The sequence below is a fragment of the Pelophylax lessonae genome (assembly GCF_965119305.1).
Source record: "Pelophylax lessonae genome assembly, chromosome: 9".
NCBI classification, from domain to species: Eukaryota; Metazoa; Chordata; class Amphibia; order Anura; family Ranidae; genus Pelophylax; species Pelophylax lessonae.
In genome coordinates, this window is record NC_138776.1 from 238,188,848 (window position 1) to 238,213,782 (window position 24,935).

The window sequence follows — 24,935 nt, forward strand, 5'->3', positions numbered from 1 at the left end:
TGATTATGTCACCTGATCAATATTTATGATTGGTATATGTAAGAAATCAATAATTATCTCGCTGGGGCCTCCATTATATGTAAGAATATTTAATAATAAATATCTTGCGCTCGTACTTATGTCAGAATATTTATACTGCTCTGAATATAGCAGTGTATTTATTCATGGTTAATAAGCAAAGATCTGTGAAAAAGGAGAGTCTTCACCTATTGCCATAAATCAATGTCGTGAGTTCTTTTTAATTGATTAATTTCTTTTTAAAAGCATATACCAATCTTAGTGAGTACAGTCTACAGTGTGGAATATATATAAAAATATTTATTCGCCAGACATGTAAACACAATATATGATCAAACAAGAAATGACACAAAAAGATAACTCTACAGAAAAAATACTAACTTCAAACAATCAATGCAATGTGATGTTTAGCTCAATAATGAAAGTGAAACTAAAGCAAAGTGAAAGTAAAACGAAAGTAAAACAAAAGCAAGATTACCATTTCTTCCCAGGTATAGTATAAGCCATAAATTAATGTTCTATATAAACAGACTACAATGGTCTGCGAATCACACGGCCCAAAGTCATTCCACTGCAGAAGGAATGAGAATAAGCCATGCAAAACGGAAGACTTAAAATTGCAAATAATGCACTGAATCTGATATTAATAAAAATGTATAAAAACAAAAATCAGCTTTTTAGAGAAAAATATACCATGGCTTATACGGCTGGGATTGTAATCTCATTACCCTTAAATATGCAATATAAAACATATAAGGAAAGAATAAACAATTGTTGAATAAAATCAAATAATACAGCAAGGCATAATTACCACACTTAAGATGGTGTTACCAGAGTCCTAAGATGGATGCCAGTGAGGGAGGAGTTTCCTCCAAGTTTCAGATGAATGATGTGGATCAGGGAGTATGTCTGCATGAGTCTATTGAAAAATGTAATAGCGTGTGTGGTGTAAGTGTGAGGTGTGTTGTCAGTAGTGTAAAGTGTTGTGTCCTATCTCTCATCTGGGTTGGTCTTTTATATGGTAAGAACAAAGAGCTATAAAAATTACCATAAGTAAAACCCAGAGGGATGAAACATTATCCCTATTGGTCGGGATATTCTATACCTAAACTGATGAGGTCAGAGACACACCTCTTTTGATAATTAACCCAAAACTTGGTATAATAAAATAAGGATGATTTCTCTATATGTGAGATTAATCATATAACACAACATAAAACTTTCTCCAGACTCCCAGTACATACATAAATGTCCACCTGTATCTCCATAATTCACCTGGGCAAGTAATGCCATTCCAATAATTATATTATTTAACACAATATAATATTTTTATATTGGAATATCTAAAATTATCTCAAGACTGCACCTGGTATTTCGCCTCCAGAGGGCAGTATCGTACTGTTCATTAGATTTTGTATTTAACATAATTTGAAACAATTACGCATCCTTCTTATCTCATGACCTCTGACCTGTCGGCTAGTGAAAAGCAATTACTTATTTGACCATGCCAAAGGGCTGTCAGATATAGTCTAGGTTTGGGAATATTTACGACACCTTGAGCACTTAGACTAGACTTCTCTGAAATGAGGCAACTAGTGACGAGATACATATGTCCTTACACTTATTAGAAAAAGAATTCTAAGTAAGATTATTACTGAGAATATAAACCCAAAATGTGATATAACATTCCTAAATATATATGTATATGCCTTACATAATATAATGACATAATTATGGCTAATATCTTCTCACATATGATAATGTATCTATAAAAACTTATATGGTTCATCTTTAAATGTCTGCTAGAATATACTGGGGTATTGTCCATTGTTATATACTTATAGACAGACTGAGATATCCCCCCTTAACATAGCGTCAGACTGACTAAGTTTTATCTGATCGAGATGTCAAAAGGGATCTTATTTACGATTACATAGAAATACAAAGATCTCTGTTGAAACCATAGACCCTTTGTAAGCCTGTGAGAGACATTTTGTTTAACAAGTATATATGAACTTTGTTTCACCTTAGAAACAACATGGAAGCCATTCAGAATCTCTTATGCATTATATGAATACATGGCTTTTAAAATCCCTTTTCTTTTTACCTATTATTATTTTAATCAACCCCCAATAACCCCGACAGAATGCTGTCTGCAAAGTTTTAATATATTGTCAGCTACAAATGGGTACCCCCCGGGTAGAGCCATTGTATCCGCCGTGAAAGGCCCCTTGAAAAAAATAGGAAAATATCTTGATTCTCTTTTGAAGGAAATGGAAATTTGAAATCATATGTACAAGATAAAAGGGAAGTACTGGAAAAAATCACGAACCCTCAAATTGATAGTGAAGCTTGGTTGATAGGGATAGATGTAGAATCCCTATATACCTCGATACCACGGAGATGGGGATTGAAGGCAGTTAGAATCTTTTTGGGAAATCATTTCCCAGAGTTCAGCCACCAGAATGAGTTTCTGGAGGAATTATCGGTTTATGCTCTAGATTAGGGATCCTCAAACTACGGCCCTCCAGCTGTTGCGGAACTACACATCCCATGAGGCATTGTAAAACTCTGACATTCACAGACATGACTAGGCATGATGGGATTTGTAGTTCCTGAACAACTGGAGGGCCATAGTTTGAAGACCCCTGCTCTAGATAATAACTGCTTCCAGTTCATGACAAAATGCTACCAGCAAGTGGAAGGAACTTCTATGGGAGCTTCATGAGCACCCTCGTACGCATGTCTACACCTGGGCCTCTGGGAGGAAGAGATAGTATACTAGTCTCAGATGTATTGTGATCATATGCATACCTGGTTAAGATTTATTGACGATATCCTCTTGATATGGAAAAGAGACACAGTTTCCACATGTTGACAAGCTTTCACCTAGGGGGTCCCTCCACCATATTTATGGTATTTAATAAGGCGGCAGCTGTGGTTGTCCCACTATAGGTAAGTAGTATTTGGTAATCGGCCGGTTGTAGTATTTGTAGTATTGTCACTTTGTTTGTCTTGTCTTCTGTCTTGTGTGTTACTGCTGCAGTCTGTGCATACTGCTGATTAGCACAATATATACAATTATGTGATTATCACATTAATAAATAGAATACAAATTGTTGATAAAATATTCTCTCTGCCTTTGTAGCTGACTTTATAGCTTCTTTTTTCCGTGATCTATACGGGACACTTTTTTCTTATTTGTCAGGCTATGTCGGCTTACACAATTGGTGTAGGCTTGGAGGGTAATTTGTTTATCAGTCTATTTCTCCCTTTTTCTATATCTTTATAAATAGTTTTAATGTATTGACAATGTTTTTGGTCTGCACACTTAAATCATTTATTATAAACTTATTCTAAAATTATTTTATTCAATTAGCATATTATCACTACATAGTGACTAAACCCGGCATGTGCTGAAAAACATGATTGGGGCTTTTTTTGGTCCGGTGGTCTTTCTTCTGAGATACTCTGAGCTGGCTTTCGGTCATATTTTCTGAGGCCTCCTATAAGGTTTATTAGGCAAGATCTTCTGAGCTATCCTAAGATCCTTTTGGATAGCACATTTTGAACTTTCATGCTTTTATTTATAAGGTTTCTGAAATAGACTTTTACCCTACTATGGTAAGAAGATCCTCTTAGTTAGCCCTTCTGGTTTCCTAAGAACAGACATTCTAATCCAAGCCTATAGGTTTCTTGTTGAGAAAGCCAAACTCTTTGAATCACCTAAAGTTGAACCCCAGGCAAACAGCCTAAAATCCACCTCCAGGAGTTAGTAGACAAAATCTACCCCTGCAATTACCCCCCCCCAAAACACCACAATGGTAAAATACTCATTGGGGTTGATTTTCCAAAACTGGAGAGTGCAAAACCTGGTGCAGCTGTGCATAGAAACCAATCAGCTTCCAAGTTTTTGTTAAAGCTTAATTAACCACTTTAAGACCGAAAGGATTTGCCCCCTTCCTGTTTGCGTTACTTTAACGGACAATTGCACGGTCGTGCGACGCTGTACCCAAATAAAATTGATGTCCTTTTTTTTCCCACAAATAGAGCTTTCTTTTGGTTGGTATTTGATCAACTCTGCGATTTTTATTTTTTGCGCTATAAACTAAAAAGTGCGACAATTTTGAAAAAATAACGATATTTTTCACACTCTGCTATATAACATTCTCAAAAAAATCTAAAAATCAAAATGTTTTAACATTTCAAGCCAATTTGTTTTCTGCTACATATTTTTGGTTAAAATAAATCGCAATAAACGCATTTTGATTGGTTTGCGCAAAAGTTATTGCGTCTACAACTACGGGAAAGATTCATGTAATTTTTATTGTTTTTTTTTTTTAATGGAATGGCGGCAATCTGCAAATTTTAGCGGGACTGCGACATTGCGGCGGACAGATCGGACCCCTGACTGACATTTTTGACACTTTTGGGGGGGACCAGTGACATTACTACAGTAATCAGTGCAAAAAATATGCACTGTTACTGTAATAATGACACTGGCAGGGAAGGGGTTAACATTGTGGGTGATCAAAGGGTTAAATGTGAGCCTATGGGAGTGATTCTAACTGTGGGGGGGGGGGGCGTGGCTTGTGAAATGACCAGAGAGACATGTGATCCTATATAGAAGGATCACAGGGGCTCTATGATCATTCCAGGGAGAAAAACGGTCAGATGTGTTTACAACAGCCGACCATCCTTCTCTCTCAGCGGGGAATGATCGCGGGTGTCAGGCGGCAATCTGAGCCGCCTGCCTGCTGCATTGGCTTCCCTGCTGACGAGCGGGGGCAGAAGCTCACCGCCGGCGACACGCGCTCGCCCCCTGGCGCCGTGAACGAGACCGACATACAGCTACGGCGATTTGCCTGTGAGCGGCTGCCTGCCGCTGTATAAGTGCGGCGGGCAGTCGGGAACAGGTTAACCAAGCTGAAGTTAGAAGCTGATTGGCTACCATGCACAGCTACACTAGATTTTGCACTCTCTAGTTTTAGTATATCCACTTCATTATGTCTAGGGAGTAAAGGAACAGGCAGTATTACTTCCCCTGACTCCCTACTCTGGTACCGTCCTCTTGTCCCCAAATATCTGGGCTGTGGGCAGTTCTTTGGCATCTTTATGCACTATGCAGGGTTATTACCATTGAATTTAAAAGAAGTTTAAAAAGTTTAAAAGAAGGAGCACACTGGTGAGCCTATCACTCACTTTGCTTTTGTCTCCTATCAGTATGCCCATTGCCATGCAACATACCTGACTGGCTTCTTGTGCCACTTATCCCTCTCTCTGTCTGAGCTCTGCTGCACAGTAGATTGCAAGGGTCTGATACCAAGTTATTTTCAGCGACATACACTGCTTGCATTTAAAAAAATATAAATTTAATGACGTATTAATGATTGCAGAGCTGCATTAATTTGAGACTTTTATATATGCCTGGAGTTCAGCTTAAAAGTGATTGTAAATGATCACCTTGTAAAACAACCAATTCAGATTAAAATAGGAATGAAAAGCAACACATTTTGTATAGTTAAAAAAAAAAAATTAAATAGCATTTCTCCTTTTTTTATAGGTGATCTGAGAGCATAAGTGCTAGGGGGAGGAGAAACAGAAGCACACTGAGCTTCCCAGTGAATGGCTGTGCAGCGGGGGGGGGGGGGGGGTCAGGACAAGTCTAATCATTGGAGGAGAGCCCACTGAGTTCCCAGCATAGCTAGAGAACTGATCACACTGTGCTCTCTTGCTTTGTGTGGTCAGTTTTTTTTTTTTTTATTAGGAAAGCAGAGGGACTGGCAGGAACACCAGGGATTTCACATAAAGGAAGCAATACAAAGAGAACAGGATAGAGTACTTTCCCATACAAGTAGATGGTACAGCAGGCACATATCAGTAATATGAAGTGGCGGGGTAACAAACACTTAAAGTAAGGTTTTCTGAAACCAGCAGGATTATTTTCACATTTTAGCCAGTCTCCAATCCCGAAAAATATCCCAATCATGAATTTATTTTCATGTATAATTTACTACCAGTAGTTATTCTCCCTTCTTAGAGCTGTCATAAACAGGATTCCCATCATACTGTGACAGCTGATGTCTTGCTGTCGGGGGTCGCAGAAATGTAATTTGGGTTTTCATTGGCTGTTTGTGACATTTCACTGGACATAAAATACTTGTATTCATTGTTCACAGCAAATACCTGCAAAACAAGAGATAACAAGATGGTATAACCATAAGTGATGTCTGATCACTATGCGAATAGTTACATAGTAGTTGAGGTTAAATAAAGACAACAGTCCATCCAGTTCAACCTGTGTAGGTGTGAGTGGCCGTAATCATCTCTCATACCCCCGAATGTTCTAAACATTGAGATGTACGTCCAAGAGTCTTTTGAAAACAACCATACGTCCCGCAGAAACCACCTCTTGTGGTAGAGAATTCCACAATCCTGTAGCCCTAACAGGAAAGAACCCCCCCCCCCCTGCGTTGCCTGAGGTTAAAATGCTTCTCCTCTAATCGCATTGTATGCCCTCGAGTCCTCATGCAATCCTTTCGACTGAATAGCTTTTTTTTCTATGCTGAGATCACCATTGAGGTATTTATAAATTGCTATCATGTCCCCTCTCAGGCGTCTCTTCTCCAGGGAGAATAAATCAAGCAATTGCAGACGCTCTTCATAATTAAGGTCCTCCAATCCCCTAATTAGTTTAGTTGCCCTTCTCTGGACTCTCTCCAGCTCCAACACATCCCACCTGAGGAATAGCGACAGAACTAGACAGAATACTCCAGATGCGGTCGGACCAGAGTTTTATAAAGTGGTAGGATTATAGATTTATCTCTGGAATACATCTCTTTCTTTATGCATGCTAATATTCTGCCGGCTTTGGCAGCTGCCGCTTGACATTGCATGCTATTGCTTAGTCTATCCTTGTAATGTTCTGGTACCTTTGGGTACCCTAATTAGCTCACATGTGTTCGTTCAACCTGCTTTGTGCCTTGATGCTAACCTGTCTTGAAGCTCTCATGCTTGCAAGCATACCTCGCTGTCGGAACCACGCTGCGCTGATCCCTGTGTCCCGCTACCGGATCATCCGCTCTTGCCGAAACTCTCCTCTTCTACATTGCTACTAGTGATAAGTACCCCACAGGGGAAACCTCTATAACCTTCATACTAAAGCTTACACTATCTAGCTCTGCATACTAAGGACTATTATTACATCTGCATTATCTAAGATTGCTAGCTCTTGAGCCTACTACCATCTGCTCTTGCACTGGGTCGGTCTCTCCTGTATGTTCACCTGCTACTCTATCATCTGCTGCCATGCATGATTGCTAACCTATCTGCATTCCATCTGCTACTATCTTACTTTCAAGAACATTTCCTTTCAAGTGTCTGTCATCTACCATCTCTACCCAACCTGTCTCTTCAGCCTATCATCACTGTGTTACTATATACATGGGTCACTCTAGGAACATCTTATTGAATTGCTGAATACTTGCTGAATTGAGATCATCCACACATGATGAGTCTTTGGGAGTTGGGATTGGTGTCTCGGCGTTTCTCTACATGACTACTGAAGTGGAATGTTTCTGCAGCTGTAAATCCACATCATACATAAAACGCAGGAGCGTTACAATCCTCTACTAAGATTCCCAGATCCTTCTCCATTTTTGATTCCCCCAAAGGTTCCCCCCTTAAAGTGTATTGTGCTTTTATGTTTTTAGTCCCCAAGTGCAAAACCTTACATTTCTCCACATAGCACTAGATTAAGCAGAAAGTATTAAGTATATGCAGAAACCCTACATAAAACAATATAGCTACCACCAGGCCAGCTTTATTGGGCCTCTATGTTTGACCACAGTCTTCAGGGCCATATAGTCCTACACATTTTACATGATAGAAACCTGTACTGTACATATATTTTGCTCTTTGGAAATAGCTTGCAACAATTTGCCCTTAGGACTTAAAATGAGGTACGTCACGCCATGATAATAAAAATATAAAATACAAATACATTGGTACATGCTATGTAAACAGATAAACATGAACAGCTACGGTATTCCCAAACAGATTTGTGATTTTTACACATATTATATTGTATTGTCATGAGCAGGTACAGTATTCCATAAAGCAGTCCATAGTAGGTATGAGAATACATCCTATAGGTCCGACGCGTTTCGTTAACAACCGTTCACTTCCTCAGGGGTGGATGCAAACACACTATCTATGAAATAAAACAGTTTAACAGCTTAACAACTTATACTAGGGCAGGCAGCCGCTCCTGCGCGAACCGCCGTAGGAATACGACGGTCGCGTGCCTGCAGCTTGGGCTCCCGCCCCCACTCATCAGCGGTGACTCGGATGCACGGGGCAGGCGGCTCCGATTGCCGCCTGACACCAGCGATCGCTCCCCGCTGAGAGAGAAGGACGGTCGGCTGTTGTAAACACAGCTGACCGTTCTTCTCTCTGAAATTATCACAGAGCGCCTGTGATCCTTCTATATAGGAAAACAGGTCTCTGTGTTCATTTCACAAGCCACGCCCCCCCACAGTTAGAAACACTCCCCTAGGTACACATTTAACCCCTTGATTTCGTACTGCGTTAACCCCTTCCCTGCCAGTGTCATTATTACAGTAACAGTGCATATGTATAGCACTGATTACTGTAGTAATGTCACTGGTCCCTCCAAAAGTGTCAAAAATGTCAGTCAAGGGTCCGATCTGTCCGCCGCAATGTCGCAGTCCCGCAGAAAATCGCAGATCGCCACCATTACTAGTAAAAAAAAAAAAAAAAAACAATAAAAATGACATAAATCTTTCCCGTAGTTAGTAGACGCGATAACTTTTGCGCAAACCAATCAAAATACGCTTATTGCGATTTTTTTTTACCAAAAATATGTAGCAGAAAACAAATTGGCATAAAATGTTAAAAAATTTAGATTTTTATTTATTTATTTTTATTTTGGGAATGTCATATAGCAGAATGTAAAAAATAGTTTTTTTTTTTCAGAATTGTCGCTCTTTTTTTGTTTATAGCGCAAAAAATAAAAATTGCAGAGGTGATCAAATACCATTAAAAAAAAGCTCTATTTGTGGGAAAAAAAGGACATAAATTTTATTCAGGTACAGCGTTGAAAGACCGCGCAATTGTCCGTTAAAATAATGCAGTGCCGAATTTGGCCTGGTCATTAAGGGGGCAAATCCTTCCGGTCCAGAAGTGGTTAATAGTTGTTCAGGAAACGCGTCGGGCCTATAGGATGCATTCTTATACCTACTATGGACTGCTCTATGGAATACTGTATGTATTATACATATGTATAAACATCAAAATCAGTTTGAGCATATGGTACTTGTCCATGTTTATCTGTTTACATTGCATGTACCAATGTATTTGTATTTTACATTTCCATTATCATGGCGTGATGCACCTCTTTTAAAATCCCAAAGGCAAACTGTTGCAAGTTTCTATGTCGCATGGGGATGGAGATGTGTCACGGGGGGCATCAGCAGGACCACTGTTAGAAATCAGGGGGCCCCCGTACAGCCTAACTGACAGGGCCGCCCCCCATCTGACCGGATCTGAAGCCTGAGCCTGACCACCGCTCCTTCTACTTGCAGGCAGCAGGCAGAGAATAAGGAGGCAGCGTGGACTGTGTGAAATAAGGATGTGGCAAAACTGCACTAACAGTGGGAGGGTAGGTGTCAGGTGTATGTATAAAATTTAAAAAATGCAGGTGTCAAGAATATGTAATGTACAGAGTGCAGGAGTCAGGACTATGTAACTTACACAGTGTGGTTTTAGGAGTATGTACTGTACAGTTTGCAGGAGTCAGGGGTACGTACATAGTGCAGGGGTCAGGAGTGTTTAATATATAGAGTGCAGAGGTTAGGAGTGTTTAATACATAGAGTGCAGAGGTCAGGGGTGTTTAATATACAGAGTGCAGAGGTCAGGAGTATTTAATATACAGAGTGCAGAGGTCAGGAGTGTTTAATATATAGAGTGCAGAGGTTAGGAGTGTTTAATATGCAGAGTGCAGAGGTCAGGGGTGTTTAATATACAGAGTGCAGAGGTCAGGAGTGTTTAATATACAGAGTGCAGAGGTCAGGAGTGTTTAATATACAGAGTGCAAAGGTGAAGAGTGTTTAATATACAGAGTGCAGGGGTCAGGAGTGTTTAATATACAGAGTGCAGAGGTCAGGAGTGGGTAATGCATAGAATGCAGGGGTCTGGGATATGTAATGTACAGAATGCAGTGGTAAGAAGGGGGTAATGGCAAAGGCAGCACATGAGGGTATACAAAAATAACACCCCCCCCCCCCCATCACGTTCAGCGGCCAAATGCATCCCACTCCACTGAATGGGGACGCCTCACAACCACGTACAATGAACGCAGAGGTGAGGAGTGTTTAATATACAGAGTGCAGAGGTCAGGAGGAGTGTTTAATATACAGTGTGCAGAGGTCAGGAGTATTTAATATACAGAGTGCAGAGGTCAGGAGTGTTTAATATACAGAGTGCAGAGGTCAGGAGTGTTTGATATATAGAGTGCAGAGGTTAGGAGTGTTTAATATATAGAGTGCAGAGGTCAGGAGTGTTTAATATACAGAGTGCAGAGGTAAGGAGTGTTTAAAATACAGAGTACAGAGGTGAGGAGTGTTTAATATACAGAGTGCAGAGGTCAGGAGTGTTTAATATACAGAGTGCAGAGGTCAGGAGTGTTTAATATACAGAGTGCAGAGGTCAGGAGTGTTTAATATACAGAGTGCAGAGCTTAGGAGTGTTTAATATACAGAGTGCAGAGGTCAGGAGTGTTTAATATACAGAGTGCAGAGGTTAGGAGTGTTTAATATACAGAGTGCAGAGGTCAGGAGTGGGTAATGCATAGAATGCAGGGGTCTGGTATATGTAATGTACAGAATGCAGTGGTAAGGAGGGGGTAATGGCAAAGGCAGCACATGAGGGTATACAAAAATACCCCCCATCACGTTTAGTGGCCAAATGCATCCCACTCCACTGAATGGGGATGCCTCACAACCACGTACAATGAAGGCAGTTGCGGCGAGCTGGTACTGGTTTTTATGGATTAAATCAGATGGTGAGGAGGCATCATAATGCTTCCTTGCCAAATGTCAAACACCCTCTGATCCACTAGTGTACCCTAATCTACAGAAATGCCCCTCAGATGTGACACTCCAAACGTGCTTGGTATTACCCAAGAGTTCAAATGCAGCATTGTTAGTCCCCCCCCAGTACCTGGTCTGGATGCCGTCTTCTACCTGGGGCCTGGGTGCAGTGCTTGTCCTCCAGGTGGTTCCTCCTAGAGCTGGGAGCCCGGAGACCAGCTGAGCTCCTGGTCCTCTCCCTTCCTCCTGGGCACCACTGAGCTGGGCAACTAAGGCTGAAGGGAACTGGAGGCCGAGGTAGAGCGGACAGGGACTCCAAAATTCTGTCCACCAATTAGATAATCCCCCGCTGTGCAGCTATGTAGAAAAAAATGTCTCTGTGCCCATTGTGTTCAGTGGAAGCGGGGAACAGTAGGTGGACTATTTTATCACTTTTGGGTTTAGGAGGATTAATCCCCAGCCTGTCACGGTGTATTCATATTGAAGAGGCCGGGCTTCAACCGTGTAGCGCGCTGCGGCGGATTAACCTGCCTAAACCAGAAAGTGATAAAATAGTCCCACGCTCCCACTGAACACAGGGGGCTGGAGAAGTTTATTTTCTATATAGCTGCACATCGGGGGATTATCTAAATGGTGGACAGGAATGGGGAGTCCCCGCCCTCTCTACCTCCGAGCCCCCCCTGCTAGTACAGGAGGGCTGGTGGTCCCCCCTTATCAGCGGCCCTGGGCATCAGGCCACATTTTATTATTTGAAAATAGCTTGGTACAAGCTAAGATGATCCATTCATCTAAATCTGTATCTGTGGCATACATGGTAAGATGACCAGTACTGATCAGTGATATGTAACTTATCACTTCGAGGGCAAGTGTATTAAAATACTGACTTTCAGAAAGTTTAAATAGCACATACTATGAGGTCCATGGCACTAGCAGAAGCTTTGAGCAAAAGCTCACTCCTGTGTTGTGTAATGAAGCATACTATTTCTTACCTCTGGTGTGTAATCCTCATTTGCATTCAATGCTCTTTTGCCAAAAAACAGCAGGTAAAGGGACATTCCGATCTGAACCGAGCAAGCAATAAATAGGAATGCCAATGCTATCCCATGCAGCTGTTAAAAAAAAATTGTAGACGATGTTAATTGTATGCTGATATTATAAGTGGAGCACCTTCCTATAGTTCCCAACTTTGTTCCTGTCTACCTGGGTGTGTTGTATATTTTGGCTCCTTCTCAGGGGCGTAACTACAGGGGTTGCAATTGCAACCGGGCCCCATGCTCCAGGGGGTCCTTTGTGGCTCCCCTGTATACCTGGATAGGAGGGGCAGTGGGAGCAGCATGTGGAGAAATCACTGTCTTCCTTTTTCCTCCTGTAGCTGCAGGAGGAAAATGGAGGAGATTGGTTCCTCTGTATTCTGCCCCCGCTATCCTTCCATCCAGTTCACTTGCGTTCTGCTGTCTCTGGGCCCCTGTGTGCTTCCCTGGTCCCCCCCCCCCCACTGTGCTCCCCCCCCCCCCTCTCATGCCAGCTGCTGCAAGAGATGTGTCACAATAGAGAACCAGGAAGGGGTTGGTAAATATGTAAATATGTAATTTACCAGCTCCTTCCTTTTCTGAATGGACAGAGTCATAGTCAGTCACATTGTAAAATAATAAAATAAAATGATAAAAAATAATACAATACAATTACCAAAAAATATAAACTACTGACACCAGTGGGTGAACTTCCAGGATCGCAAAGGTTACACTTGCAACCGGGCCCTGGCATTTCACCACCGTGGGGAGGCCCCAAGATGGCAGGAAGGGGCTCCACTTCAGAGCTCGTGAAAGGGTCCCACTGCGGGACCCTAATAAAGGGCACCGCAACGAGAATAAAGGGCCCCAGGATCAGTGGGAAGAGCCCCAGGCTTGAAGGAAAGGGCGCCGGCCAGGGGTCCAGCTAGCCCTTCATGGTTTCTTTCACCGGGGCCCTGGAGGTTCTAGTTGCGCCTCTGCTCCTTCTGTTACATTTTCCACAATATATGTAGCACCCTCCCAGGTAAGTGCTAGGTAAAACATATTGTGGCCCTGTTCTGCTTATCAGGAGGTCCTGATCTGTTAGTTAATCTGTCACATGCTTCCAGGTGTGGCCTGTTGAGTCTGGAGAGTCTCCCTACTGTAATCCAATGATTACTTGATCCTTGTTGGACAGTGGAGGAAATCCAGCCAATAGCACACCAGGGTTTATGACTGTCCCAGTGGGTGGGCATTGCTGCAATGCATCCTGGGATTGGGAATAAATCCTGAGAGGTCATGTGACAGAGTGTCTTTTGGCGGGAGCAATAGTCCCAGGAGGAGGTGACGGCTGTCTCTCCTTTGCTGAAATGAGGAAGGTGGTCCGGGCAGTCGGCCTAGGGACCAAAGGTTGAGCTGGACTGCAGAGGATCTAGAGTGTGCTGACCGAGTAGAGCTGCTGGGCAGAGATCTTTTGGAAAAACAGTGTTGTGAGTACTCATGGTCTGCCCAGGGGTCTGCCTAGGAAAGGGGACCACTCCAGAGAGGTCAAGGGGATCCAGGAGCCAGCTAACCAGGAGTGTCTAGTGAAAGGGGGTGCCGAGTTGTAGAACCCTGAAGAGAAAGGGATAAAAGGGGGCGCTGAAGTGTCTTGTAGTACAGTCTGCATTAAAGTCAGCTACCTAGTTAGCGCTGACCAGCGTCAGCCAGCGTTAACCAACGTTAATCCACAGTCCTGTACAGTCCCCACCAGTTGTGTAAAGTTTAGTTGTTGGAGTATCCCACTCATCCCTTCTATCCAAGTTCTCCGATAAACCCTAAAAACCAAGATAATGGACTGGTTCTTGTCTAAGGTAACTACACTTGAAAATATGCTTGGAAGTATTTCTGTTGCTAATGGTAACCCAAGGGGACCCACACTCAGCAGCTCCCTTGGGAGTAGTGCTACATATACATAAAATAAAATTTAGCTAGGATGGTGGTAACCCCTGAAAAAGACCACAACAGGTGTGCAGAGGTGGAAACTCAGCACAGAGATTTCAACAATAGAGGAGTTTCCAAAATGTAGAAATATATTTGCTTTTGTTTTACTCAGGGCTTTTTTTCTCAGAGAATAGGTGCAGGAACTCCTCCCTTCTGAGTAACCCCTTGACTCCGTCCCCTACCCACCTCCGAACACCATTCCTTGGTTTCACCTCTTACCCACCTCCCAGTACCACCCCTTTTAGAGAATTAACAATAACAATAAAGGCAATATAATTGATCTAGAAACAATGGACACCCCAGCGACAATAGATTCACCCCTGCAACAATGGACTTCCAACAGCCAGCATCAATAGACCCTCCAGCAGCCAGCAACACTAGACCCCTCCCTCAACAGTAGATCCCTCCCAGGAATGATTGATGCCCTGCATCATAAGACCCACCCCAGCAACAATAGATACCCTACCAACAACAACAGACTTCCCCAGCAACAATAGATCCTCTGCGCAAATAGATCCCCTCCAGCAATACTAGATTACCCAGTAGCCAGCATCAATAGACCCTCCAGCAGCAAGTGGCAAAGACCTCTCCCTAAACAATAAATCCCTCCCAGCAACAACTGACCAACCAGCAACATAAGACCCACCCCAGTAACAATAAATCCCCCATGAGCAACAGAAGACCTCCCCAGCAACTATAAACCCCCATCCTCCGCAAAAATAGATCCTCTCCAGCAACAATAGATTGCCTATTAGCCAGCATCAACAGACCCTCCAGCACACCCCAGCACTCCTTGCCATTACATACATTCAGTTCTGGAGGTGCCGGAACTGCGTTCCCCCTGAAAAAAAGCCCTGGTTTTACTTATAAGTGGAGTTATCCTTTAAAGCTTAAGTTTCAGTACAGTGCTTCTTCATTGAATGCACAGGTTTCTTTGATTGGAATAGGTGGAGATTGTGATGTCCCCTCCTTGCCTCCCCACCTCGTCTAATCAGAGAACACTTTGTATTAATTTAGAACATGCCCTATCTAAGCTTCAGCTTGCAAAGTGTTCCCTGAATTTCACATTGCAGACACTCGGACTCAGACTCGAAAGCTAGTGGAGATCACTGCTGTAGTGTTTTTTTGCTCTGAGCTGGCCCAATGTTTCCAGGTAAAAAATGCCATACCTAAACTTCAGCTTTAAGCCATAGACTGGTTAAAGTGTTACTAAACCCACAACAGTAAAATCAGTCTGTATATGCAGTAAAGCATGCTTGTTATACTCACTGTGAAACCTAAGGGGTTAAACCTCTGCGTTGTGTAAAAAGGCTGTTTGATTCTGTATGCACAGAGCCTCCTCTTCTTATATTGCTCCCAAAACATGTCAGGATAAAACAGAGTTACTGGAGTCAGGCTGCACATGCTCAGTCTGGTGTGTATTGCTAGAGAGTTTTTTTTTTCTTAGGAGAGGGCATGTGATCAGCACAGGGCCAAACAGCACTGTCCAGACAGAGGGTCAGGGGTCCTGCATCCTGATAGGACAGCCAGTGCAGTATGAAAACTCCTCCTACAAGCTTTAACCACTTGCCGACCGCCTACAGTATATTTACTGCGGCAGTCAGCCGCTCCTGGGCAAACTGACGTAGTACTACGTCGCTCGCCCAGGAGCCTGTAGGGGGCGAGCGCGCGCCGCGGAGGGGCGCTCCTGCCCCCGCTCGTTCACGGACATCCCCGGGCGTGTGACCGGCGGCTCCGATGTCCGCCGGCCACTCGCGATCTCCCGCTGGAGAGGGAGAATGATGGACGGCTGATGTAAACACAGCCGTCTGTCATTCTCCCTGATGTAAGTGCAGAGACTATACGATCCTGCAATGTAGGATCGTATGTCTCTGTGGTTACATCACAAGCCACGCCCCCACAGTTAGAATCACGCCCCTAGGGATACATTTAACCCACTGATCACCAAGAAAGTTAACCCCTTCCCTGCCAGTGTCATTTTTACAGTAACAGTGCATATTTATAGCACTGATTACTGTAGTAATGTCACTGGTACTCCCCAAAAGTGTAAAAAATGTCAGTCAGGGGTCCGATCTGTCTGCCGCAATGTCGCAGTCCCACAAAAAAAAAATCGCAGATCGCCGCCATTACTAGTTAAAAAAAAAACAATAAAAATGACATAAATCTTTCCCGTAGTTAGTAAGCGCAAACCAATCAAAATACACTTATTGTGATTTTTTTTACCAAAAATATGTAGCAGAAAACAAATTGGCCTAAAATGTTAAAATATTTTGATTTTTACATTTTTTTGGGGGGGAATTTCATATAAAAAAAATGTGAAAAATATTGTTATTTTTTCAAAATTGTCGCTCTTTTTTTGTTTATAGCGCAAAAAATAAAAATCGCACAGGTGTTCAAATACCACCAAAAGAAAGCTCTGTTTGTGGAAAAAAAAGGACATCAATTTCGTTTGGGTACAGCATCGCACGACTGCGCAATTGTCCGTTAAAATCACGCAGTGCCGAATCGCAAAATAGAGCCTCGTCTTTGAGCAGCCAAATCCTCCTGGGCTTAAGTGGTTAACCAGACACTCATAGAATTCACAAGACTGCTATATACTGCTGATGAGAAAATGTATTTAGCAGTTTATTTTTACTAAGATAATTGCATTTCCATGTTCTGTGTACTGTAGGAGAACAGATATAGTGAATGGCGGTTCCTGGGTTTAGTAACACTTTAAGTAAAAATTGAGCTCTAGGCAAGTCAACAGTTCTCTCCCTCCCTATCTCTTTGAATGCCATTGGCAGTAGGCACAGGGAGGCCCTCCAACTTGCACTGTCTGTACTGACATGGCCCCATCAGACACCAACTACCTACAAGTGCATGCTCTCTTGTGTAAAAGGCAAGTGCACTGCACAGCTTTATATATTGGCTCAAAAAAGACACAGAAATAACCAGGCGCTGGAGGACAGTCCTGTGATGAGACCAAATAGTAGATGAATGGTGCTGCAGGGGTGCAGCTGAGCCACACTCAAACAAAATGTGATAAAAAAATACAAACAACACAGGTGGGTTAAAAAGAACTACCCCCCAGCAAGGCAAAAAAACATGTGCTTGCAAGATTAGAGTCCAAAAGTCTTAGTTTATTAACAATACATGCTTCACAATAAATTATCCAAATGGTATGGTGTTATCAGGAGCCTCAGCATATCATATTCCCCTTCTTTCTCCCAGGGAAACTACAGTTAGGCCAGTACAGACATGAATTAGACACTCCCAGTAGATAAAATGATTATGTAGGCAGGTGCAGTCTGTTTTCTCCACTGCAGGGGGCGCTCAATCGCAGTGGCAAAGCAGAGAGAGAGGAAGTCAGGAGGAACATGGTTCCTCTATGGCAAGGGTGTCCAACCTTTTGGCTTCTCTGGGCCACATTGAGTGTAGAGAAATTTTTTTGGGCCGCATATAAAATATATACTACAGTTAAGGTATATAAGTAATAAAACACAGCCGCGCCCTTCCCGCATGCCCATCCAATGCAGCTTCCCCAGTGCGTGCCCAGCCAATGCAGTCTGATCAGTGCCCATCAGCTGCAGCCTCACAAGTGCACGCCCATCCAATGCAGCCTGATCAGTGCCCATCCAATGCAACCTCACAAGTGCACGCCCATCCAATGCAGCCTGATCAGTGCCCATCCAATGCAGCCTCACAAGTGCATGCCCATCCAATGCAGCCTGATCAGTGCCCATCCAATGTAGCCTCACCAGTGTGTGCCCATCCAATGCAGTCTGCAATGAAGAGAGAGGAGAGCCGCTGGATTACACAGAGCAGGGATCTCCTGCTTACCCAGTGACCACTGTCATACGAAGTCCTGCCTCCTTGACCGGCTCCTATTATAGACATCACCAATGTGCTGTCTATCATTGACAGAGGCTCCGAGGCATCCTCTGCCTACAGTTAGTTGGAAGCCGCTGTGGCCGTGCCCCCGACTCGACTTCCTTCCTCCCCAGCAAAAAAAAATAAAAATTGTCAGGGGGCAGTAGGCCGCATTGCCTGTGGTTCTGGGCCGCATGCGGCCCTCGGGCCGCAGGTTGGACATGCCTGCTCTATGGTTTCACTGGGGCAGCAATCTGATTGGATGTTAGAGTCAAGCCCATGTGACTCTAGCAGCCATTTTAGGTGTGGCAGAGTCAATTCAAGACCCTGGCTCCTGGGTGCGGCACGCATTCGTAGGTCAGTAGTGTAGGGACAGGTTACCCATCTGTCGGGGACAGAATTAGCAGCAGGGAAAGGTTCCAGATGGGTAGGGAAAGCTTAGGGCTCTGCACTCTCCTTGCTCACCTTTGTCATTCAGGCTCATACCGGCCAGGCTGTATTCCACCCCTCAAGACAGATGCTGTCAGTGCGCCTAAACCCTGCTCTGCCACACTCTGTTGGCATCCGTGAGTTTTCCCAGTTGGTCCTCCTCCCACCACGTTTGTTAACTGTTTTACACAGAATTCAGAGAGGACCCTTACATGTGTCAAATTGTCACCCCTGTGAGGTAATTAATACCTTAATATGGGGCACCTATTACTCAATGCCAGTAATATTCTTGCCATGCCTCCATAGGCAAAAGGATGGGAGACTAATGAAGATGTTGACTGAACTTCATGGTAATAGGACTCCAGCACATGAATGTAATGTTGTCTGCTATACCATTTGTGCTTGGAACTCCTGTGGGGTAATTAATACCCTAATATGGGGCACCTATTGCTCAATACCAGTCATTTTCTTGCCATGCCTCCATAGGCAAAAGGATGGGAGACTAATGAAGATGTTGACAGAACTTCATGGTAATAGGACTCCAGCACATGAATGTAATGTTGTCTGCTACATCATTTGTGCTTGAAACTCTAGCATTGCTGTGGCAGCTGAGAAGCAGTGTTAATTTCGTCTACTAAAATATTTTAACACTAATTTAGTTGACTAAAATACGACTAAAACTAAAAATTCAGATGACTAAAATACGACTAAAACTAAAATGACCTTTTAGTAAAAAGACTATGACTAAAACTAAATCGAAAATTGACATAAAAATTAACACTACTCTGCTGGCCAATTTAAATCGGCAACACAATTATTATTATTATTATTATACAGGATTTATATAGCGCCAACAGTTTGCGCAGCGCTTAACAAAATGAGGGCAGACATTACAGTTACACTACAATTTGGAACAAAAGGAATCAGAGGGCCCTGCTCGTTAGAGCTTACAATCTAAAAGGGAGGGTCAATTGATACAAAAGGCAATAGCTGTGGGGGATGCACTGATGGAGCAAGAGAAACAGCGTTATTAGTTAGTAGCCGGGTAGGCTTCTTTAAAGAGAAGGGTTTTCAGGGATCGTCTAAAGATGGATAGATTAGGGGACAGTCGGACAGATTGGGGTAGAGAGTTCCAAAGAATGGGAGAAGCTCTGGAGAAATCCTGGAGGCGAGCATGGGAAGAGGTGACAAGGGAGCTAGAGAGCAGGAGGTCTTGGGAGGACCGAAGAGAGCGGCTAGGTTGATATTTTGAGATCAGGTTAGTGATGTAGCTGGGGGCAGAGTTGTGGATGGCTTTGTAAACTGTTGTTAGCACTTTGAATTTTATTCGTTGGGTGAGTGGAAGCCAATGAAGGGATTGGCAGAGAGGGTTGGAGGACACTGAACGGTTGGTAGGGTGGATAAGTCTTGCAGCTGCATTCATTATGGATTGAAGGGGGGATAATCTATGTAAGGGTAATCCAATGAGGAGGGAGTTGCAATAGTCGAGGCGAGAGATAACCAGGGCGTGAATTAAGAGCTTGGTGGTGTCATTGGTTAAAAAGGGCCGTATTCTAGCGATGTTGCGGAGGTTAAGGCGGCATGATTTGGACAGGGATTGGATTTGAGCCTGAAAGGACAGTGCAGAGTCCAGGGTTACCCCTAGCACCCTGGCATGTGTGGAAGGACTAATAGTTATTCCATTGATCTTGACAGAGAATTCTGGGGAAGGGGCACGTAGAGGAGGAAATATTATGAGCTCGGTTTTAGATAGATTCAGTTTGAGGAAGTGGTGAGACATCCAGGCTGATATGTCTGTTAGTAGATCAGTGATGCGGGAGGAGACTGATGGGGTGAGCTGAGGGGTAGAGAGGTAGATTTGGGTGTCATCAGCATAGAAATGGTAGTGGAAGCCATGGGAGGCTATTAGCTGACCCAGGGAGGAGGTATAGATTGAGAATAGTAGTGGTCCAAGGACAGAACCTTGGGGGACCCCAACAGTAAGAGGAGTTGCAGAGGAGTAAGTGGAATTGTAAGTGACACTGAAGGTGCGGTGAGATAGGTAAGATTCGAACCAGTGGAGAGCACAGTCACGGAGACCGAGCAAACTGAGTTTTTTGAGAAGGAGGGGGTGGTCAACAGTATCAAAGGCAGCCGAGAGGTCCAAGAGTAAGAGTATCGAGTAGTGACCATTGGTTTTTGCTGTTAGTAAGTCATTTGTAAGTTTTAGGAGAGAAGTTTCTGTGGAGTGTTGCCGGCGAAATCCAGACTGAAGGGGATCAAGGAGGTTATTCTCAATGAGGTGCTTGCTCAGGCGGTTGTAGACTAAACGTTCAAGAAGCTTGGAAGCAAAAGGGAGTAAGGAGATGGGTCTTAAGTTATTAAGATTGGAGGGGTCTAGCGAGGCTTTCTTTGGTATGGGAGTTACTAGCGCATGTTTTAGAGAGCTGGGGAAGATCCCAGTGGAGAGGGAGAGGTTGAAGATATGAGTTAAAGAGTGTAGGATAGAGTCAGAGGGTGACCGTAGTATTTGAGAAGGAACAGGGTCCAGGGGGCAGGAAGTTAGGTGGGCATTAGAAAAAATTTTAGTAACTTCCTCTACAGTAGTTGGGTTAAACAAGGGAAGTATTGATTGTACAGGAGGACAAGGTGTGTAAGGTGAGGGAGATATCTTTAGTGTAAAAATCTCTTCACGAATTGTATCGATCTTATTTTTGAAGTGATTGGCAATCTCTTGGGCAGTGAGTAAGTTAGTGGGTGGAGGCAATGGAGGACGAAGTAGAGCGTTGAAGGTAGAAAAGAGTTGACGGGGACTGTGTGAGAGGGTGTTAATGAGAGTGATAAAGTAGGTCTGTTTGGCAGTGTGGAGGCAGGAACTGTATTTTTGGAGGGCAGATTTATATTGACAGAAATCTTGCTGTGACTTAGTCTTACGCCACAGACGCTCAAGAGCACGACTACGTTTTTTGAGGCTTCTGGTATTGTCTGTCTGCCAGGGTTGAAGCGGTCGGGGCCTGATTCTGTGTGTAGTGAGGGGGGCCAAAGCATCCAGGGTAGATGACAGTGAACTGTTGTAGACAGAAGTGGCCATGTTGGGGCAGGAGAGGGATGAGATTGTGTTGAAGAGACCATCTGTAGCAGAAAAAAGAAGTGAAGGGTTCAGATGGCGAAGGTTTCTACGGGTAATTGTTCGGTAGTTGGAAGGTAAGGAGGAGGACAAGGAGAGACTGAAACTAATGAGGTGGTGATCAGAGAGAGGGAATGGAATGTTGGAGAGGTTGTGAGGGGTGCATAGGTAGGAGAACATGAGGTCAAGGCTGTTGCCATTAGAGTGAGTAGAAGCATGTGTCCATTGTTTTAGGTCAAAAGAGGAGGTTAAGCTCAAAAGTTTAGAAGTAGCAGGAGTGTTAAGATTAACAGGGATGTTGAAGTCTCCAAGAATGATTGTGGGAATTTCAGAAGAGAGAAAGTAGGGTAGCCAGGCAGAGAAGTCATCAAGGAAGCCTGATACCGGTCCAGGAGGCCGATAGATCACAGCAATTCTCAACGAAACTGGAGAAAATAGACGAATACAGTGAGCTTCAAATGAGGTGAGAGACAGAGAAGGCGGTGGATGAAGAACCTGAAAAGTGCTTTGAGGGGAAAGCAGAATTCCAACCCCACCTCCTTTCCGTCCACTAGGCCTGGGAGAGTGAGTCCACAGGAGACCACCATGGGAGAGGGCAGCAGGAGAAGGAGAGTCAGATTCTTGAAGCCAGGTCTCAGTAATTGCAAGCAGGTTGAAGGAGTTTGTGATAAATAGGTCATGGACAGAGGTGAGTTTGTTGCAAACAGAGCGGGCATTCCAGAGGGCGCAGGAGAAGGGGAGGTTGGCTTGAGGCAGAAGAGGAATAGAAACCAGATTGTGTGGATTTCGGCTGGTGTCAGAGGATAGGGGGTGATGTGTATGTCTGCCAAAGGTAAATGATGGGGGTCCAGGATTTGGGGAAATATCTCCAGAGGTTAGGAGAAGCAAAAGGGTGAGGGAGGTGATATGGGAGTATGATTTATGAGGGGGGACACATCTCAGTGTCCCGTAGGTTTTATTGGTGTGTGGGTTCAGAATCAGCAGGAGTTGATGAGTGCAGTATAAAGGTGAAGATAGGAGTGAGGGTGATATATACAAGCTGTGGGGCGGAGATGAGGGGTGAAGGAGAGAAAGTTTTAGGAGAGAGGATGCAAACATGAGAAGGAGAATTAGGGATTGCATAATACAGGGTGGTGAGATTGCGATGTAAACTGAATGTGAGATGGAAAAGCAGTATAGAGTCTCAGCTCACCTGTAGTCTGTCTGTTGGCTTGCAGTTGTATGCTTTGTGCATTCGCTGAAGTGCTGAGCAGAAGTGTAATACTTAATCCAATATTAATACTTTATCCAAGATGATAGTTGCCAATGCAATCCCAGCCTGTGCAACCCCCTGCCAATTCCATCCAGAGCATGTAATAATAGCGCATTAAAGTTTAAACATGTATTGCGCTATGGCATAAGTTTAAGTATGGGGAATCTACTAACTAAGCTGCTGAAAGAGAAAATTAATAAAGGCTTTTTTTTATATATTTTTTTTAATATTTAATGTTGGTAATATATTTAGGTAATATGTGTGAGGATAACAGAGGCGTAACTAGAACCTTCAGGGCCCCGGAGCAAGAAACCGTAAAGGGCCCCCCGGACCCCTGGCCAAGGTCCTTCCCTTCAAGCCTGGGGCTCTTCCCACTGATCCTGGGGCCCTTTACTCTCCTTGCGAGGCCCTTTATTACAGTCCCACAGCGGGACCCTTTCACAAGTTCTGCATTGGGCCCCCTTCCTGCCATCTTGGGGCCTCCCCACGGTGGTGGAATGCCAGGGCCCGGTCGCAAGTGTGACCTTTGCGATCTTGGAAGATCACCCACTGGTGTCAGTAGTTTTTATTTTTTGGTATTTAAATTGTATTATTTTTTTATCATTTTATTTTATTTTCTTACAATGTCACTGACTATGACTCTGTCCATTCAGAAAAGGAAGGAGCTGGTAAATTACATATTTACCGACCCCTTCCTGGTTCTCTATTGCGACACATCCCCTGCAGCCGGTAGGAAAGGGGAGGGAGCACAGTGGGGGGGGGGGGAGCACACAGGGGCCCAGAGACAGCAGAACACAAGTGAACCGGATAGGAGGAGTGGCGGGGCACCATTCAGAGGAACCAATCGCCTCCATTTTCCTCCTGCAGCTACAGGAGGAAAAAGGAGGACAGTGATTTCTCTACATGCTGCCCCCGCCGCCCCTCCTATCCAGGTGTACAGGGGAGCCGCACAGGCCCCCTGGAGCATGGGGCCCGGTTGCAGTTGCATCCCCTGTAGTTACGCCCCTGGAGGATAATACAGCCAATAGAGTTTACAGTTTTTTCGTTTTTTTTGCATTTGTCTGTTTGTCAAAAAGCAATATTTTAGTTTGTTTATGAAATTTGGTTTTATTTATAAAGACGTTATATATCACAATGACTAAATCTGTGTCTGTAATGCATGTTCAAACCTTAATATCATAAATAATAACATATTACTAGATTTTTACTCCAGGAGTATATAATTCATTTGGAAACTCTATAGAAATGTTTAAATAATGCATTACAATTAACCTAAACCTATTCTATATGTAGTTGACTAAAATGTACTGGAGATTTTAGTCGACTAAAATATGACTAAAACAAAAACAATTCAAATGACTAAAATACGACCAAAACTAGAATAGCATTTTAGTCAAAAGACTAAAATTCGACTAAAGCTAAAATGGCATTTTAGTCAAAAGACTATAACTAAAACTAAATTGAAATTTCCTGCCAAAATTAACACTGCTGAGAAGCTGTATAGCATCATTAACCTGGAGATGTGTCAAAGCTAGTGATCGACCGATATCGTTTTTTCATTGCCAATATGTTGGTCATCGCATATCGGTATGGGCCGATATCTGCCGATATTTTCGTACATTAAAAAAAATTATTATTATTTTTTTTTTTACTTGACAGGTACTGTTGTGGAAGGATCTGGGGGTCTAAAAGACCCCAAACCCCTCCACTGCACTTAAAAGCGTTCAAAATGCCAAGTTTGGCTGTTTTGAATGTTGTCATTTTTTTAAATCTGGTGCCGAGTACATCATGACATCACTTCCGGATTTTTGCATGGAGACCCAATCAGAGCCGAATGTGGCTTTGATCGGGTCTTCAGCGGCCGTGCAGGCTGGTTGCCACAGTCTACCGGTGGAGACCAGGAGACTCGGACGAGCTGCCGAAGGCGGCGGGAGGGGGGGACATCCCCTCGCGCTCCTTGTAATGACAGCCGAGCAGCTTCTCAGCCGCATCGGTTGTCATTACAAGACAGCCAACCGGCGGCTATGGACGATTCCTCTAGCTGTAGGCATCACTCCGGTACAAGCACTTACCGAAATATCGGTAATATCGGCCACCTTGGTGGCCGATTCCGATATATCGGGGAAAGTGCATATCGGCCCTCGATATATCGGCTTTGCCGATAATCGGTCGATCCCTGTTCGATTTGTTCATG

At 43.6% G+C, this 24,935-nt stretch overlaps 2 protein-coding genes across 2 annotated transcripts in view; both read right to left on the reverse strand.

The window, feature by feature from the left end:
• Positions 1-5,826: 5,826 nt before the first annotated feature.
• Positions 5,827-24,935, reverse strand: part of LOC309563218 (membrane-spanning 4-domains subfamily A member 8-like) — a 59,758-nt gene continuing 40,649 nt past the window's right edge. Inside the window, exons 5-6 of the mRNA XM_082267582.1 lie at positions 12,120-12,239; positions 5,827-6,204 (exon numbers count right to left, since the gene is read on the reverse strand). Of these exons, the coding sequence (XP_082123708.1) occupies positions 6,082-6,204; positions 12,120-12,239 (243 nt within the window). The 3' untranslated portion in view covers positions 5,827-6,081. The remainder of the gene's footprint in view (positions 6,205-12,119; positions 12,240-24,935) is intronic.
• Positions 12,647-24,685, reverse strand: LOC309563339 (uncharacterized protein; the record flags this gene model as incomplete). The annotated part of the gene is made up of 3 exons (XM_082267734.1): positions 12,647-12,658; positions 21,781-22,426; positions 24,630-24,685. 3 exons carry the CDS (start codon positions 24,683-24,685, stop codon positions 12,647-12,649), a joined length of 714 nt encoding a protein of 237 aa, XP_082123860.1.